A 15,077-nucleotide genomic window follows, 5' to 3' on the forward strand; every position below is an offset into this window, starting at 1 on the left:
AACTCAGGGGGAAACTGAACTCTAAATCAAGTCTCCCTCTGTCACCGGGGAGGTATCTCAAGTTCATGGAGGGATGTTTCATCACTTGCTTGGTTTAATGTTATGAACCCTGCCGTGATCCTGTGGCAGTTTTCTCAAATGAGCTTGATGAAACTAAATGGGGAGCCCATTATGGCAGCATGAAGACAAATGATTCACTTTCAAATATATGGTGGAAACTCTCTATGTGTAAGATGATCATTTCTCTCAAGTCAACGTGATCTTGGCTGTTGAGCAGCTGGCAGCAACGCTACATTCATTAATTTTATACAAAACAGTGTCACCCGCACCCCAAGAAACAATCTGTAATAAGTAGCATGAAAAATATCAGTGGAAACAGCTCACAGTTGGACAAAGAAATGCAATGATTCCAGGATAAATTGGAGTGAATTAAGAGCATACCTGAGAAAAGTCAAACATAAGCAACAGGCAAATGTAAATTTGGAATCACAAAAGCCAATCTTTCCTTGAGAATGCAAAAAATGTGTCATTAATAGTATCCAATTGACACCTAAAAATCTAATCAAATTTAAGTTCACAAGGTGTGAACAAAGTCTGTCCCTTAATTATGCATTAAATTAACAGCAACAACACTTAAATCTCTCCTGAATAAGTCGTCAAAGGACCAATCCATAAGGGAAAAAGAAACAAGCCAAACCAAGCCAACAACCCAAACAAGAGCGGGAAAAAAAAATCCTGATGATAACAAAACGGAAACTTATGTAAAGATACTTGATAGGGTGAAGTAGTAGCTACCACAAGGCAACACCTTAATCACAAAATACAGCCTGAACTGTGACCAAAGTGTTCAAGCACACCCACTCTGGGATAATTAACAAGTACGGAACATCAGAGGCTTTACAGAGCAGGTTTATCTGCAGAAATATTGTACTGGACGAGACCCTGTAGGCCTGTCGAAAAGCCAATGAGCCTTTTAATCTCATATGGACTTTATTCAAAGTTTATGAAATTGAAAACAATTTGTAAAAATGCGGACATTTTAAGAGAATGTAATGCCAGAGGCAGACCTTATCTACCTTATGTTTATAGTTTATTTGTTTTAAAACAATTGACACTTACAGTTTTATCGTGGGGTAACCACGAACACCGAACTCTGATGCCATTCCTGGAACACAGAAAAGACAGAAAAGTGCCCCTGAAAAAAGTCTGACGTTAAAGCTAACCAGCTGTTAGCTGCAGGATTTTATATTTAATGGACAGAAAACAAAGTGGTGTCGTTTAAAAAAAATCTCCTTAAAAGCATGCTAGAATATAGATCAGGTCATTAATGGATATATTTGGATGCAATACAAATTTCCAGCATACAATTATTGTGGGAAAAAAACATTACAATTAATGTTTTACTGAGATCATTTCAAAATAAATGTAATGTAATAAAAAGGTCAAAGTCCATCTTTAAAATTTGTATTGGTGTTTTCTTCAGTCCTGTAAGACACATTCACACAGGATATCATCATGATGTATTGCAACAGTCAATTATGTTGAACCTTTATCTCCAGTATGTGGAATAATCATCTGGGGACAAACAGCCTCCAAGGGAAGACATTAAATTGCTTCATCAGTTACTCACCAGAGTACGCAGTGGCATCCATCTTTCCCACACGGACCGGAGACCCAGAGCTCTTCAGCTCCACTCCCACCTCATGCCATACTGGTTCTAGTTTTTTACAGTAACCGCACCATGGTGCGTAGAACTGAAAAGACGAGGGTGAAAGAAATCTTTAGATTATGGAAAACATTTTTACAGTTCACTGTTACCTATAATCATATAAAATAACATGTTTTTGACAAAACAAACAAACTTTGTATTTGTTTGAAATGTGAGATTTATGACCACACACACATCTCTATACTACATTTTACTAAATGTTATGTGTGCATCGACTTGCAAGAGACACAATAATATATTCAGATTCTTTATTTTATCACACCAATAAATTTGCAAGACTGAGTCAATTAAGTTTAAGTGACTCTGGCAAGAATACTTTTAAAGCTCATTAAGTCATAGTGGGGTAAAAATAATGCAATAAGAAGATTGTGATGTTTCCAATAATCTAGTCTGACCTCTAGGCCAAACTTTTTTGGGTACCTAACAACTCTGAAATGCCCCCCCCCAAACAAAAATATAAAAAAAATATAAATAAAATATAAAAATATAAAAAAATATCTTTAACAATAATGTGGTTTTCAAGTGGTTGTTATGTGTATAACCTGTTATCAATACAATGAAATGCACCAGTGTCACATTTTATTCCCGAACTGGCAGCAACAGCAGCTCTGAGCATCCAAGCTAGATTTGCTTGTATGGGCCCAGATTCCTATGTGATATAAACCCCTCCGAGCCTCCCAGCTTTGCCCGGTATGCATGACCTCTCATTCAGTAATCGCAAACACAGAGGACAGTCTGCATGCCTTGCAGCCCCCACTTTCCCCACATCCCACCCTGACCGCCACCATTTCCGCAAGGGATGATCAGGACAGTGGCAAAGCTGGATAGAAAGTAAAGCATAGCTGAATGCACCCAGACTGGTGTGTGTGTGTGTGTGTGTGTGTGTGTGTGTGTGTGTGTGTGTGTGTGTGTGTGTGTGTGTGTGTGAACATAATGACAGACTTACATCAACCAGCCAGATGTCGTTCACTCTAGTGTCCTTAAAACTGCCGAACAGAAAGAACCGGACAATGTAAATCAAAGTGTATTCAATATATATCTTAATATTAAAAAAAAAAAAAAAGTATGGATATGCTGCTTTTTAAAGGTCAAAAGCTCACAGACACTTTCCTTTTCAACAACTGGGTTCCAAAACTGTCAAGTTTTATATACTTAAGTAACAATAAGAAAATTACAGTTTGAAGACTATAATTAATGCACAGTGAGTTGCAGCTCTAATCACTAGTAACCAAATTGCAGAAAAGTTCCCCCTCTGTACAAAGAGACATAATTAGAAGTTCCTACAAACACCAATACACACAAGAGACATCCCCTTCAGAGACTTCACATCACATACATCTTATTAAAGGGCACTGTGTAACTAGAAACCCACAATGAACTCCAAATTGCCTCCTTCTTCTCTAATGGTACATTGTTTAAATTCACAAATACCATTTTGATGTATTTTACTGGGATATTTATACTTTATGTATGTTTGGACTTATGCCAACTTTTCAGTGGGACATAGCTGTATATGAAAAACATAGATTTCTTGGAAAAGCATCAACAGCATTTAAATAATATGATATATGCCATATGTTTGTTAGGTACATCTTGCTATAGCCCCTTAAGTCTATGATGTTGCATTATTGTCTCAGGGTAATCCAGTTATTTAGCCTATCTCCAATTATGTGAATGTGGTGAACAAAATAATAGAAATACCAGTCAATATAATTGACAAAAAAAAAAAAAGGACACGCTCTCACTAATCTTTTATATTTTTGTGTCAAGTCAACCCAAGTATTCTCAAAGCCTGCAAATATTTAGAAAACGTGAGATGACTTTCCTGTTTTTTGCAACTGACAGGAAAGAAGCTTTTTGTGATTTGAAACCACAGGAAGCGTGTTTGTGTTTACACCCACAGAAACTACATTGCACAACCATTTATAGTGTGTGTGTTTGTGTGTGTCAGCGGTAGGAAGCTGAAACACTGAAATAACTCATTCATTCATTCATTCATTCATTCATTCATTCACTCACTTACGTGTCATCTAGATCCTCAACAAACGCGAGCACGGCCGAAGTTAGGAGAGCTGCTACGACTGCAACAAGAAATGAGGCAGGAAACGTGAACAAACACAAAGTGTTGGTGTGAGCAGCAGCCTGCAGAGCTCAGACCTCAGATCTCAGATCTCAGATATCAGATATCAGATATCAGTTATCAGATCTCAGATATCAGATATCAGATCTCAGATATCAGATCTCAGATATCAGATCTCAGACCTCATGACTGGAGCATCACCAGCTAAAGCTGCTTCCCGGCTAACTGTGCCTCTGTCTGCCACAGCTTCCACCGCAGGCAGCTTTAACTGCCTTTTTAAGGGTTACTGTACAGCTCGGGTGGTGTTCGGTGCTGTGGAAGTGGAATAATAATCCAAAAAAAAAAAAAAAAAAGGCAGACATACCTGCAGAAATCAGGGAAGCCTTCGCTTCTGCCATCGCTTCGAGTGGAAACAAGCGAAGCAGGAAATACAGCGGCTAAATCAGGCACTTCCGCGCCTGCGCGACGTGACGTAGCCTGACGTAGCCTGCTCGCAGCTTCACGCGCCAAATACTCCCCTGCACGATTTTTACGATTACATTTTTTTTTATAATATTAACGACAACAAAACAATTATTCCTAAAAACATACAACACGGAATGCCTAGTAAGCCATACCAATACATTTTATTAATGTGATTTTAGTAAACCTACTAAACTAAACCTTTTTATTATTTATGACATGAAATAGTTTTTTGTTTGTTTGTGTCAAACTAGGTGCGCCGAAGCCTCTTTGAAAATATTATTATAATTTGAGTAAGCTTTTAATCAGTTAGCCTGAACTTTTGATCAGGTTTTATTTTTCAACTTGTGTTTCATTATTTTTGGTGATTGAATGTCAGTCAAGATTATATGCCATTAGTTTGATTTCCTAATAGGTAAAAACACCACATATAGAAACTCAAACGCTCAACTGAACTAGCGTTTGGTCTATATTTACACACATTTCACTTTTTTTGTGTATTTTAAATAAATTAAAGCTAAAGTTAATTTATGGTTATTTCTATATGCAATAAATGTGAACGGGCCGCAGTGTGTATAAAATGTGATTTTTTTTTTACCACATTTTTTTAGATTTACTAATGCATATTTCTCAAACAGTGCGTATGTTAATGTACTAACAGTTGGCAACTACCAATATTCCTACCAGTATTTACCACAAGGTGGCCGTATAAGACAATTAAAATGGAAACAGATCACTGCTTAGTGGAGCACCATTTAGAACAGCGAATACATTTTATCATATTAATGACTGTCATCCAAAAAAACAACACAGAATTCTTTTTATTTAAAAGATATTTATTTGTTTTGAGAAGCTTTCAGAACAATATCTTTTATGTAATACTGTCCAAATATCTTTAAAGTTATCAAACATGTTGCCACATTCACTTCACTTTAAAAACATTTCAAATAACATTTCAGTGGGTTCTTTCCGACTCACTTATTCACCAGATCATCTCACAACACACATGAGAACACAAAACATATAATGCATTACAAGTCACAGACTGGTGAGCTTCACAGAATGTGGCGGGAGTTTTTGTGAAGTATTTGTGTTATCTGTCCTATTCTCTGAATCCCCACACTCCAGGCCACAGTGATGGGCATAGTGATATATGATAAAGGAATTCATTGCCACTGGCAGTGTATTACTCATTCCTCTCATGGCACAAAAATCAGCTGAGTACCAGTTAAGTAAACTTCATGAAAACTATGGTAGAATATTTATAATGCAATGAGCGCATAAGCTTTCAAAGGCAGATGGGGGATGTTAATATCATTTCATCTTTAAACATGAACTCGTAAGAGACATCAAGCAGTTCTTTGCAGAGTAAAATTAAGCTTGATGGAAAAAAATTAATGACAAATAATTTCTTGTTAATTGATTTAATCTTAGTAAATGTTTTTTTTTTTTTTTATATGCCAATATTTCAGCAGAAACCTTCATTTTCCAAAGAATATCCATCAATTCAAGACTTTATTCTTGGAGAAAAGAAAGACCAAAATAGGGGGTAAAAAAAAAAAAAAAAAAGCATGAAATAGTTTCACGCCCTGAGAAAGAGCTGTACTTTCTCACGCAGTGAATAGTGATCATGACTGTGTTACTAAATAGACTCATGCGGAGGACCGTCCTGTTGAAGCCTTGTGTGCCAAGTTTGTGAGGGTTGAATGCCTTTGTATTTAGGAGGGTAGAGGACTGGACACAAGCTGTTAGCCTACATTGTAAGGCCAGGATTCAGCCTCTGCATTGACTGAACTGTCAAAATGATTTCAGATGGATTTCCATACAGTTAATCCAACACAAGAAATGTATTTTCTGCAACCTATGCAATGCTCCACAGTTAGTTAGGCAGAAGTGAAAGCACCCTTATTATTGTGGGAGGACCCATAAAACATACAAAGGGCATGAATTTCAATGAAGTATCTGCCTATTTCACACAGCTTTTCCTACAGAAAGTACAGCCATGTTGTTTTTGCGCTTAAGAAGAAGAGAAGACTTGTTCCTCCCTGTTGCAGCCAAGCTGCAGTGTAGACTCCCACATTCACTGTAGTCAGCTGTCTGACTGAATCCACTAACGTCATCTTACAGGATGGGTCAGATTTGACCTCAGTTGAACCAGGAGACAAAGCTTTCTTTGCCTCATTTTAACACTCATCAGCGGCTACAATGGCGGTGAGATTATTCAGTTTTCCACATAATGGCAGCACTCATTCTCTGCTCTGACACAGGACATTATTTGTTTCTACACATATAACAAGAAACATATCAAGCTACACTTATTACATGTATTGCATCCTAATTTATTGTTCAGCTAAGACATCTAAAAAAAAACAAAAAAAAAAAAAACAACAAAACAGACAGCATTAAGCTCTTGCTTTGGGAAGATGATAATAATGGCACCTCATTGTTATGATGTTTAAATTGACAGTTACCAAGAGCAGAAAAAAGGAAGCGTGAATAACCGTGAAACATTTATCTAGAGGATAAAATATATTTTTGTTCAATTAACAGCAGCATTAAGTCACAATTGGTTTTATTTATTTTTTTATTTACTATATTTATTTTATTCATATGGTTAAATTCCAATGATTTCTAACTGTCAAGCTTAGAGGTAGCTACATTTTGTTATGAGAACAGATCATGTATGGATTCACCTGAATTCTCATGCCATAGAACCTACTGAAATATCACAGCAGCATAAAAAAAAAAAAAACTAAACTAAATGATGGTAGAAATTACACCATAAACAAAGCTTATAAAAAACATTATGACAGTTTCTTGTATTCCAACAGCAAAAATTAAACACCAGCAATAGAGCAGTTTAGAGGAAATGAATTGTAATTCTCCCTGCAAACATGGCCAATGTTCCAAGTTCCATGGGAGAGCTGACTGGGCAAAGTTTAAACTAAGAGTAAAACAAATTAGTCAAACGGACAGAGTGCTGGTAAATTCAGCAAAGCGACAAGTGACAGTGAATGGTCCAATTTGTTTTCACTCCAAACCACAGACACTGATGCATTAACTTTCACGTTCTTTCCCCAGTGGAGCTTTGACACTCACATTGTTGCTGCCACAAATTGTCTCACATCACTTTCGCCTTTCGTGGTCAGTTGAAGACTTCCCTCTCTTATTTTTATTAGATTTAATCCACACAAATAAGGCTCTGGATGAGGCACACTGGTGGCGTCACATTAAGTGGCAAAAAAAAAATAGTGGAGCTGCTGTTTGTGTTTTTAATATTTTGGTGCAATACAGTAACACCTGTCCAACTCCAGAATGAGCTTGAAATTTTGAGCAGCCCTTTGGGATGCTATGCTAAGTAGTAGCATTAACCGGGAGCAGCTACATGTGGCATTGCATAGCTTGGATCCGTTTAAAAGTACATACTCCTCAGCAATAGCATCAAACGTCCATTGGCAACCATCTGTTGGGTAAATCCCTCACTCCAGGATGTCAGTTTCAAATGGGACCAGATGGTAGTAGGACAGGTTGGTGACATATGCCTCTGTTTCTTCATCACACACATCTGTCTCCATTGGCAAAAACTCTGTTCCATCCTCGTACCTGGCAACAAAATGACATATACATTACTCAAAGGACAGGATGGACCCAGGCAGTCTAACCTAGGAATCAAATGTTTGATGCCATTTATCCCCCAAAATGAATCTGTTAATTGCATACATCCTCCCGTAAAGAAAGATAAGAGCATTGTATTCTAAAAATTCCAGCTATGTAAGGGTGATGTAGGCCTTGTTTTGTGAGGAATGTGTTTCTCATTTGTTTCCTACACACACCCAGGGAAGGAAGAGGTGCACAGACATACTTCCTGTGGTTCATAAAGAGGGGTGGAGGGTCCACATTCAAGGGCTCTTCACTCACCAAAGCACTTACATAGCAAATATGGAAATCCTCACATATGTGGAAAACAAGCAAAGAATGTGCTATGGTGAAGAAGCTCTGGGCTGTCCTGACTGTGGGGTACAACAACGTTTGCTATTTGATGTTACAGAGGAAAATGTCTCAAGTCTAATATAACGTAATAACGACTGGAACTACAAAGACAGAAATATTGGGGAGGGATGTCAATACTTACGTATGTTCGACAGAATCAGTGGATGAAGGTCGCTCCTTTTCTTCAGGGACACTGTGATCAAATACGATGGTTTCTGTATTGGCCAGACAGAATCCATTTGACCGCATGATTTCTGAAAGGACCAGAGTACAACGTTTACATCACCTATTGAGTCATCCTGACGTCCCCAGTGTCTCCATATGCGTTACAGACGAATATCACCCGATCATGTACCCGATATCTTGATTGGACTCTGAAAGCACGGCTGGATTCTGTGGACTTTGTCATTTCGCAGCACCTGATCCAGTGGCGACCGCTCAAAGAATGTCAACATCACCTCTGACCTGGAATACTGCAAAAAGGGGGTTTTGAGTGATTTTCAACAGCCACCTTCAGGCCACAGTAGAACCAAGGTGTCACCACAATCCTCTAAAACCAGCAGTTATACATATAAAATCACTGAGATTTCATTATTTAATTCAAGAGTAAGTTGAATAACCTACCTTGCACGGCATGTTGATAGCATTCTTCAGTAGTCTTTCCACCTCGTTCAGTTTTTCCTCAATGTCATTTGCTTCTTTTACTTTTACCAGCCCTGAAACAAACAAATAAATATAACATGGACTTTACTTTTTGTGCTATGTTATAAGGAACCACTTACTGTTATGCCTGTGAAATTTCAATGTATCGACATGTTAGTGCATGCTGTTGAATTTCATTTGTCTTTTGGTCTTACCATGAAAACAAGAAATATTTTGTCTGAATTGCATTGAAAAGTGTCTGTCCACCCCTAACGTCTAGCAACATATTGTAATCCAATAGAATATATATCCAAAGAATATAATTATTTCTTTGCCTGGATGATAAAAAAGGAGCAGCTGATCTGACCTTTTACTGCCATCAGACTAATCTATCTATAGGCCAGGCCAGTCTTAAAAAAATAAATAAATAAAAAAAACCTTGCTGCAAACGCAAGAGAAAAGGGTGTAGTTTGTTGTTTACAGTAGTCATTTTATTCTCAGTGCCCTGTGATATTTACCCAAAGTAAAGGGAGTAAAAAAAATGGACTACTTATCTCTGTCTACACAGGGCAGAGTATGAATTGCTGCCATCCAACCAACAAAGTAAGTGATGGTATAACAGCAGTCATAGCAGAGGGCCAAGAAGCTACACTGTGATCATGTGTTAATCTTGCATAAAGCTAAGAGCGTACAGGTAGGGTGAATGTAAAATCAGCGTTTTTAGCAACAGGCCTACAAGGCTGCCGCCCACGTGAGTCAGCAGTCCACAAAGCATCATTTACTGCCATGCTGACAGACAGCTGTGGAAGGGAGAGTAATGATGAAGACTGCAACCACACTGATGAGTCTCCGTCTGAGGATAAGTGCTACGGATGAAACATGGCCACACGTCTGTTACGTTACATGAAAGCACTGAAAAGTCTAAAGCAACACTATGTACAGTCACAAGCTCATCCATTTATAATGGCCCACAGCAATGACATCATACCCACAGGATTGTGTATTCACCCAGTGTGAGCCTCATCCTGCCTCTGGATCATCCTTAGTTTAACTTACCAAGCCCTTTTTAGACCCAACACCTGTGTGTGTCAGTTCAAACTTTGGGTGATAACATCCACACAGACAAAACCACACTTCTTAGCTGTTATCCTTGTAAACAGATTAGTGAAGTGCACCTTCCCGTCCTGTCATGTGTTCGCTTATGTTATGGATCGAGGCGAACAAGTACATATCATGTATTAGCTGGAGGAACCCGGGGTAGTATTACAAGGTCTGTTATGGGTGTTATGATGCATAATCAAAGGTTTGCAGATGGCAAGAAACGTAGCAGGTAAAGCGTCCAAGCTAGTCTAGCTAAAGTTACCATTCTTTGTGCAAGGAATTAAAATGAACCCATACTGTAATGATGTGAAAATACAATTTTAGGAAAATAAATAGGTGTTCTACAATTTTTATTTCAATTAAATTATTCTTCAATTTTCATTTCAGATTTATCTCTATTTGCAATAATAAAGAATATTTTTAATTGCAGCATCTGACACTGCAGAGTATAAGCGTTTACATAGCTGCATGTCATTATGTCAGCCTTCATGATTATTTTATTCTACCATATTCACTAGCAGTCAGTGAAGAGCACTGAAATATAGATTAGAGAAGCGTGTCTAATAATACTTGCAATGGATCCAAGCTGCTTGAGCAAGATTTAATCGCGTTAACCACGGTGGATGTGACAATGTGCACATCCTGCGTTTAGAGGCTACAAATTCAACATGTACTTGCTGCCATTATGAGGCTGCAAGGACATTTATCAACTGAAAGACTCTTGCATGTGCGAACTGATGTGCATGTCAGATGCTGAACACAGCAACCTGGTGGAGGGCTTCGTATGAGTCACCTCCACTAATTAGTTTTGGGAATAACGCAGAAAACGTTTGGGTACATTGCTCGCTTGGTGTGAGCAGAAGGGCCGGCACAGAATGCGGACCAATCCAAACAGCAGAATTGCAGTGCTCTGCTGGTTCACCACTGAAACTCCTCCAACACCACACAGATCAATGTGTGTCATAGAATGTGGCCAAAGACACAAGGAAAAAAGTAAACACTGGGCCTTAGGATATTGCCTTTGATACCTTACACCCCGAGACTTTCATCTCAAGAACTTGAGAGTATTCAGTGCTGTGCATCTAATAACTGGTTTGGTTAATTCTCTGTATTTATCTATGATCAACAGTTCCAACTGGATGATTAAACCTGACTGTAATAATCTGACCAACCATCTGACATTCAATGTACCATCACCTATTTTTTTTTTTTTTTTGCTCTAACATACTACAGTTACCGATCTGTCATTTCTCTGACTGCATGCCATATTGGTAAACCTCTCCATTTACTGTATTAACCAAAATAACAGCCGTGCAAGTAGGTTCACAACAGGAACTGCACTGTGTCAAAGTGTCTCTGTCAAAACGGTTATCAGATGTTGTAAGCAGCAGAGTTATCTTCTGCATGGATCTGATAATGTCAGCGGCATGACACATCTAACCACTAACTTGTCGAAGTTATGCCACAGTGTTATTTCTGGACACCAATCCCACAGGTATCTAAATGTTAGCCTAACAATTTCAGCTCAGGGTTAGAATTCATAGACATAGATGCTTCTCCTTTCAAAAATGATGACTAATGATCATGACAAATCAACAGTAACCCGTTGATCATTTCTGATGAAGGGATCAGTGGGTACATGTAATTGGGAGTGTACCTACATTCACCAGTGCTATCTGGTTCACATGAAATGAGTAATCGCTTCCTGCCTGTGTTCAGTCTGAGATCACATGTAAGGTAAGTGTTGAGGCTTTTACTGACCACAGGGACTAAATATGGGAAGTTCATCTCTGCCTTAGCCGCCACCCCCCTCTCTCTCTCTCTCTGTCTCACGCTCCCTCCCTCTCTCATCATGACATAAGTCTGAAAGCTCTGCACGTCTCCTCTGTTGCCTGGGTGCAGTAGGGAAATAGGAAAACATGAGCAGAGCCACAAACTGGAGCAAAGTGGACTGAAACTGCCAGAGCTACAGTTTGTTGAAGGACTTTGAGCCTGAGGCAATTAGAAGAGATGTAAATTAAATGCTGAGAGTCAGAATGAAAGAAAGGCCAAATGAGAGTGTTTTTGACCCCGTGGAATAAAACAATCCAACCAGCTACTGTCACCACAACAGGGGAAAAAAGGACATCTGCCTCAGGAGTGATATCACAGACCTGTGACTAGAGGCAGGCAGTAAGAAACAGAAGTAAAAAAGTGAGTCATAAGCTCTGAAATGTCTCCTCCCAAAACGCACTGCACTGCACTGGCAGAGGCGACGCAGATAGCTGTCAACAAAACCATCAGCTATTTCAGTGTCTGGACAGGAAGCGAAGCTTTCCGGACATCACTAAAGGGATGTTTCCAAAACATTCATATAGGCTCAGTGGCTAGAGACAAAAGAGCAATGCCAAGGAGTCTGTGTGGGGATATCAAACACACAGAACAAGCTGGGAGCGATGCCAAACACTACTAGCAATGCCAGCTTACCAAAGTGCCAAATTCAAGCCATGAGGGCCATTGAGTGATCTAACATCTGACAAAACACAGCCTCTACAAAGCTGCAGAAAAATAAATCAGATGGCAGCAGAGGGTTGCACCACGGCACCTCTTCATTAATTTACAGGCTTCCTCAGCAGACAGTTTCTGCTGCATAGCAATTTCACGGATAACTGTTGCAAATGTCATTTCAAATCAGACCCACCTCAAAAACTTTCTTCTTTAGTACTTCACCGCCTTGGTCTTTTCTGTGCATAGCATACATGTTTTCCTTGTGCTGCTGTGTCCCTCACACACCAAACCAAGCGCCTGCGTTAGTTATTAAGAATGCTTCTGCCTTAGCCTTTGATTAATGCACTGGCTTCAGAGCTTGGGTCGGTTCCTGAGCCCCAGATAGTAGCCTGGTAACATCTACTGCTCCTTAAGAGTTTTGATGTATCAGCTGCAGAAAGCAAACTTCTGCTCGGAAAAAAAAAAGTCTTTTCAGTTTAAGTATTTGTCCAAAAGATGACATAAAATTCAAACCGTGCACCTTCTACAATGTTTGAAGTCTTAAATATTGACAAGGAGTGGAAACATGCTCACACCATCTCTGTCCCGTGATCAACAGGGTATGTCGGAGGTCTGCTAACGTGACATCAGAAAGCAAACTGTTAATTATTAAGCTGCCCAAACAGAAGTTCAGAAGATATCGCGGTCAGATCAGTTCAAAAACATATTGATTATCTCGACTGTCTTCTGTTTCCTTCATTCTTCTTTAAACAGTTTAAGTTAAATTCTATTCAGTCTTAGATCTTATGTTCTCGGTTATGATGTGATGATCTGATATGATGTATGACCCAGATGTTAAGTATCTGGCACATTTAGAAATATTTTACAGTTTTGCCTTACACAGCTGTTCAGAAAACAGGATCTGACTGTAATCCCCAAAAATGTTGCGAAAAAAAAACAAAACAAAACCAGCAGCTGTTGTGTGATCTGAGGTCAAAAATGTAAACAGGAATGTCTCTTTATAGGGGGTTTTCCTGTGCAGTTAGATGCAACGTTTCCCTCCACAAAATACTGAGGAAATGTCCTGTCGGAAAAGACACAAAGCCTCCAATGCATGATCAGCAATGAAACGGCAGACGTATGTGCTGCAGCAAAGTGGGAAAAGGATTTTAATGATGATGAAGTTAACTGACAGTAACTTCATTTTGATGTTCTGTTCCACTGTGCAAAAATGATGATGTTAGGGTTGACTGTTTACTGCAAATTTAAGATTTTGAGATTGTTTTCACTCCTTCTGACTTTTTAATTAAACAAAGTGGCTAAACCAGGAATAAAAACAATCATTAGTTCTGACTTTGGGGGGGGGGTTAGGGTTACTCCTGCAGCAATGGCACCAAAATCTGCAGCTGTGCCCCTGATTATAATTTAATCTTACATTCTTTAATACGACTTCCCTTCACACCAACCTTCTATCAGCGGACACTTGGAGAGGTCTCTCCTGTCCTCAGGAAAGGACTCTACAAGTCTTTTAAACAGCCGGCCCAGGTCGGAATAACTCCGATGCAAGTATAAGATGTTCCTGTCGGACCACTCGGTCCTGATCTCGAAGAACTCCTCTTCCTCCCCCCGCTGGCTGATGATGAGCCTCCGGATCCCGTTGACCCAGCAGTCCCGGACGAACATGTTGACCAGCGACGTCCCTTCAAACACAGCCGATGCCATTCCTCAGGCGTCAGGCCAGCATTTCTGAGGCGGGCCGGGGGAACCGAAGGAACCGGAATGTGAGCCTCAGAAAGTCGGACAAATGTCAGAAGGGCGCTTCGGGGAAGTTTTCCGGGGAGTCCTCTGTCAGCGGTCTGTGCGCAGAAAGAGAGGAAGAGCAAGACCAGCGCGTCTGCTCAGCGCATTAACAGGCGTAATCTCAACGTGGCATGATTAAAAAAAATAAAAAAAAAAAAAAGACTTGAAAAAGGTCAAAATAAAATTGGCTTGGCTTGATAAGTTATTTTTCCCTTATTACTTTTTAAGTTGCATTAAATTGTTACACCTCTGAAATTCTCAGTTCTCCTGTCTGGTTTGTTTCCTAAATCCAGATCGTTTCACTTCACTCTGTCTGGATCAGCAGTTGCTTTCCTCCCCTCTCTTCTCTGTCCTCCCTCCTTCCTTCCTTCCTCCCTCCCTTCCTTCCTCCCTCCTTGACAACAGAGGAGCCTATTATTATGCAAAGGCTGCAAAAACACAACTGTCCATCTCCTTATTTATAATCAGAGGAGGGGAAACTCATTCTGAATTTGATGCCACCTATTCCTTAAATCATTTAAGCTTGAAATTAGATATTTGGAAATAACCACAGGAAAAAAAATTCTGCTGGGTTTACACTTTTGGGGCCTCATATAAACTCACATCTTTAACCAAATTTAAGCCACAGTGAAGAATTTGCAGTGTAACCTATTATTTGTCTCCTCTGTCAGGGTGACAGAGAAGAGGGGCAGATTTGTTCTGCCCTGCTCAGTCGCAGAGGGCACTAATGTTTCAGTGAATGGTGAGGCAGAGACAGGCAGTAAATACACTTTACAGGAAGCCATGGCCAAAGTCTGGTAATGACAA

The 15,077-nt window shown here is 39.4% G+C and overlaps 2 protein-coding genes across 2 annotated transcripts in view; both read right to left on the reverse strand.

Annotated features, from left to right (window-relative positions):
• Positions 1–4,229, reverse strand: part of tmx3b (thioredoxin related transmembrane protein 3b) — a 29,256-nt gene extending 25,027 nt beyond the window's left edge. The window contains exons 1-5 of the mRNA XM_029528977.1: positions 4,174–4,229; positions 3,753–3,810; positions 2,676–2,715; positions 1,631–1,754; positions 1,120–1,165 (exon numbers count right to left, since the gene is read on the reverse strand). Coding sequence (XP_029384837.1) covers positions 1,120–1,165; positions 1,631–1,754; positions 2,676–2,715; positions 3,753–3,810; positions 4,174–4,207 — 302 coding nt within the window. The 5' untranslated portion in view covers positions 4,208–4,229. The remainder of the gene's footprint in view (positions 1–1,119; positions 1,166–1,630; positions 1,755–2,675; positions 2,716–3,752; positions 3,811–4,173) is intronic.
• A 1,604-nt stretch (positions 4,230–5,833) lies between these two features.
• On the reverse strand, positions 5,834–14,605 carry pxdc1b (PX domain containing 1b). Its single transcript, XM_029529261.1, has 5 exons — positions 13,937–14,605; positions 8,886–8,977; positions 8,617–8,734; positions 8,404–8,515; positions 5,834–7,874 (listed from the first exon to the last, which is right to left on the reverse strand). The coding sequence occupies exons 1-5, from the start codon at positions 14,190–14,192 to the stop codon at positions 7,751–7,753; spliced, it is 702 nt and encodes a 233-aa protein (XP_029385121.1). The 5' UTR covers positions 14,193–14,605; the 3' UTR covers positions 5,834–7,750.
• Between the last annotated feature and the right edge of the window lie 472 nt (positions 14,606–15,077).

The sequence above is a fragment of the Echeneis naucrates genome, chromosome 20 (genome assembly GCF_900963305.1).
Source record: "Echeneis naucrates chromosome 20, fEcheNa1.1, whole genome shotgun sequence".
Lineage (NCBI taxonomy): Eukaryota > Metazoa > Chordata > Actinopteri > Carangiformes > Echeneidae > Echeneis > Echeneis naucrates.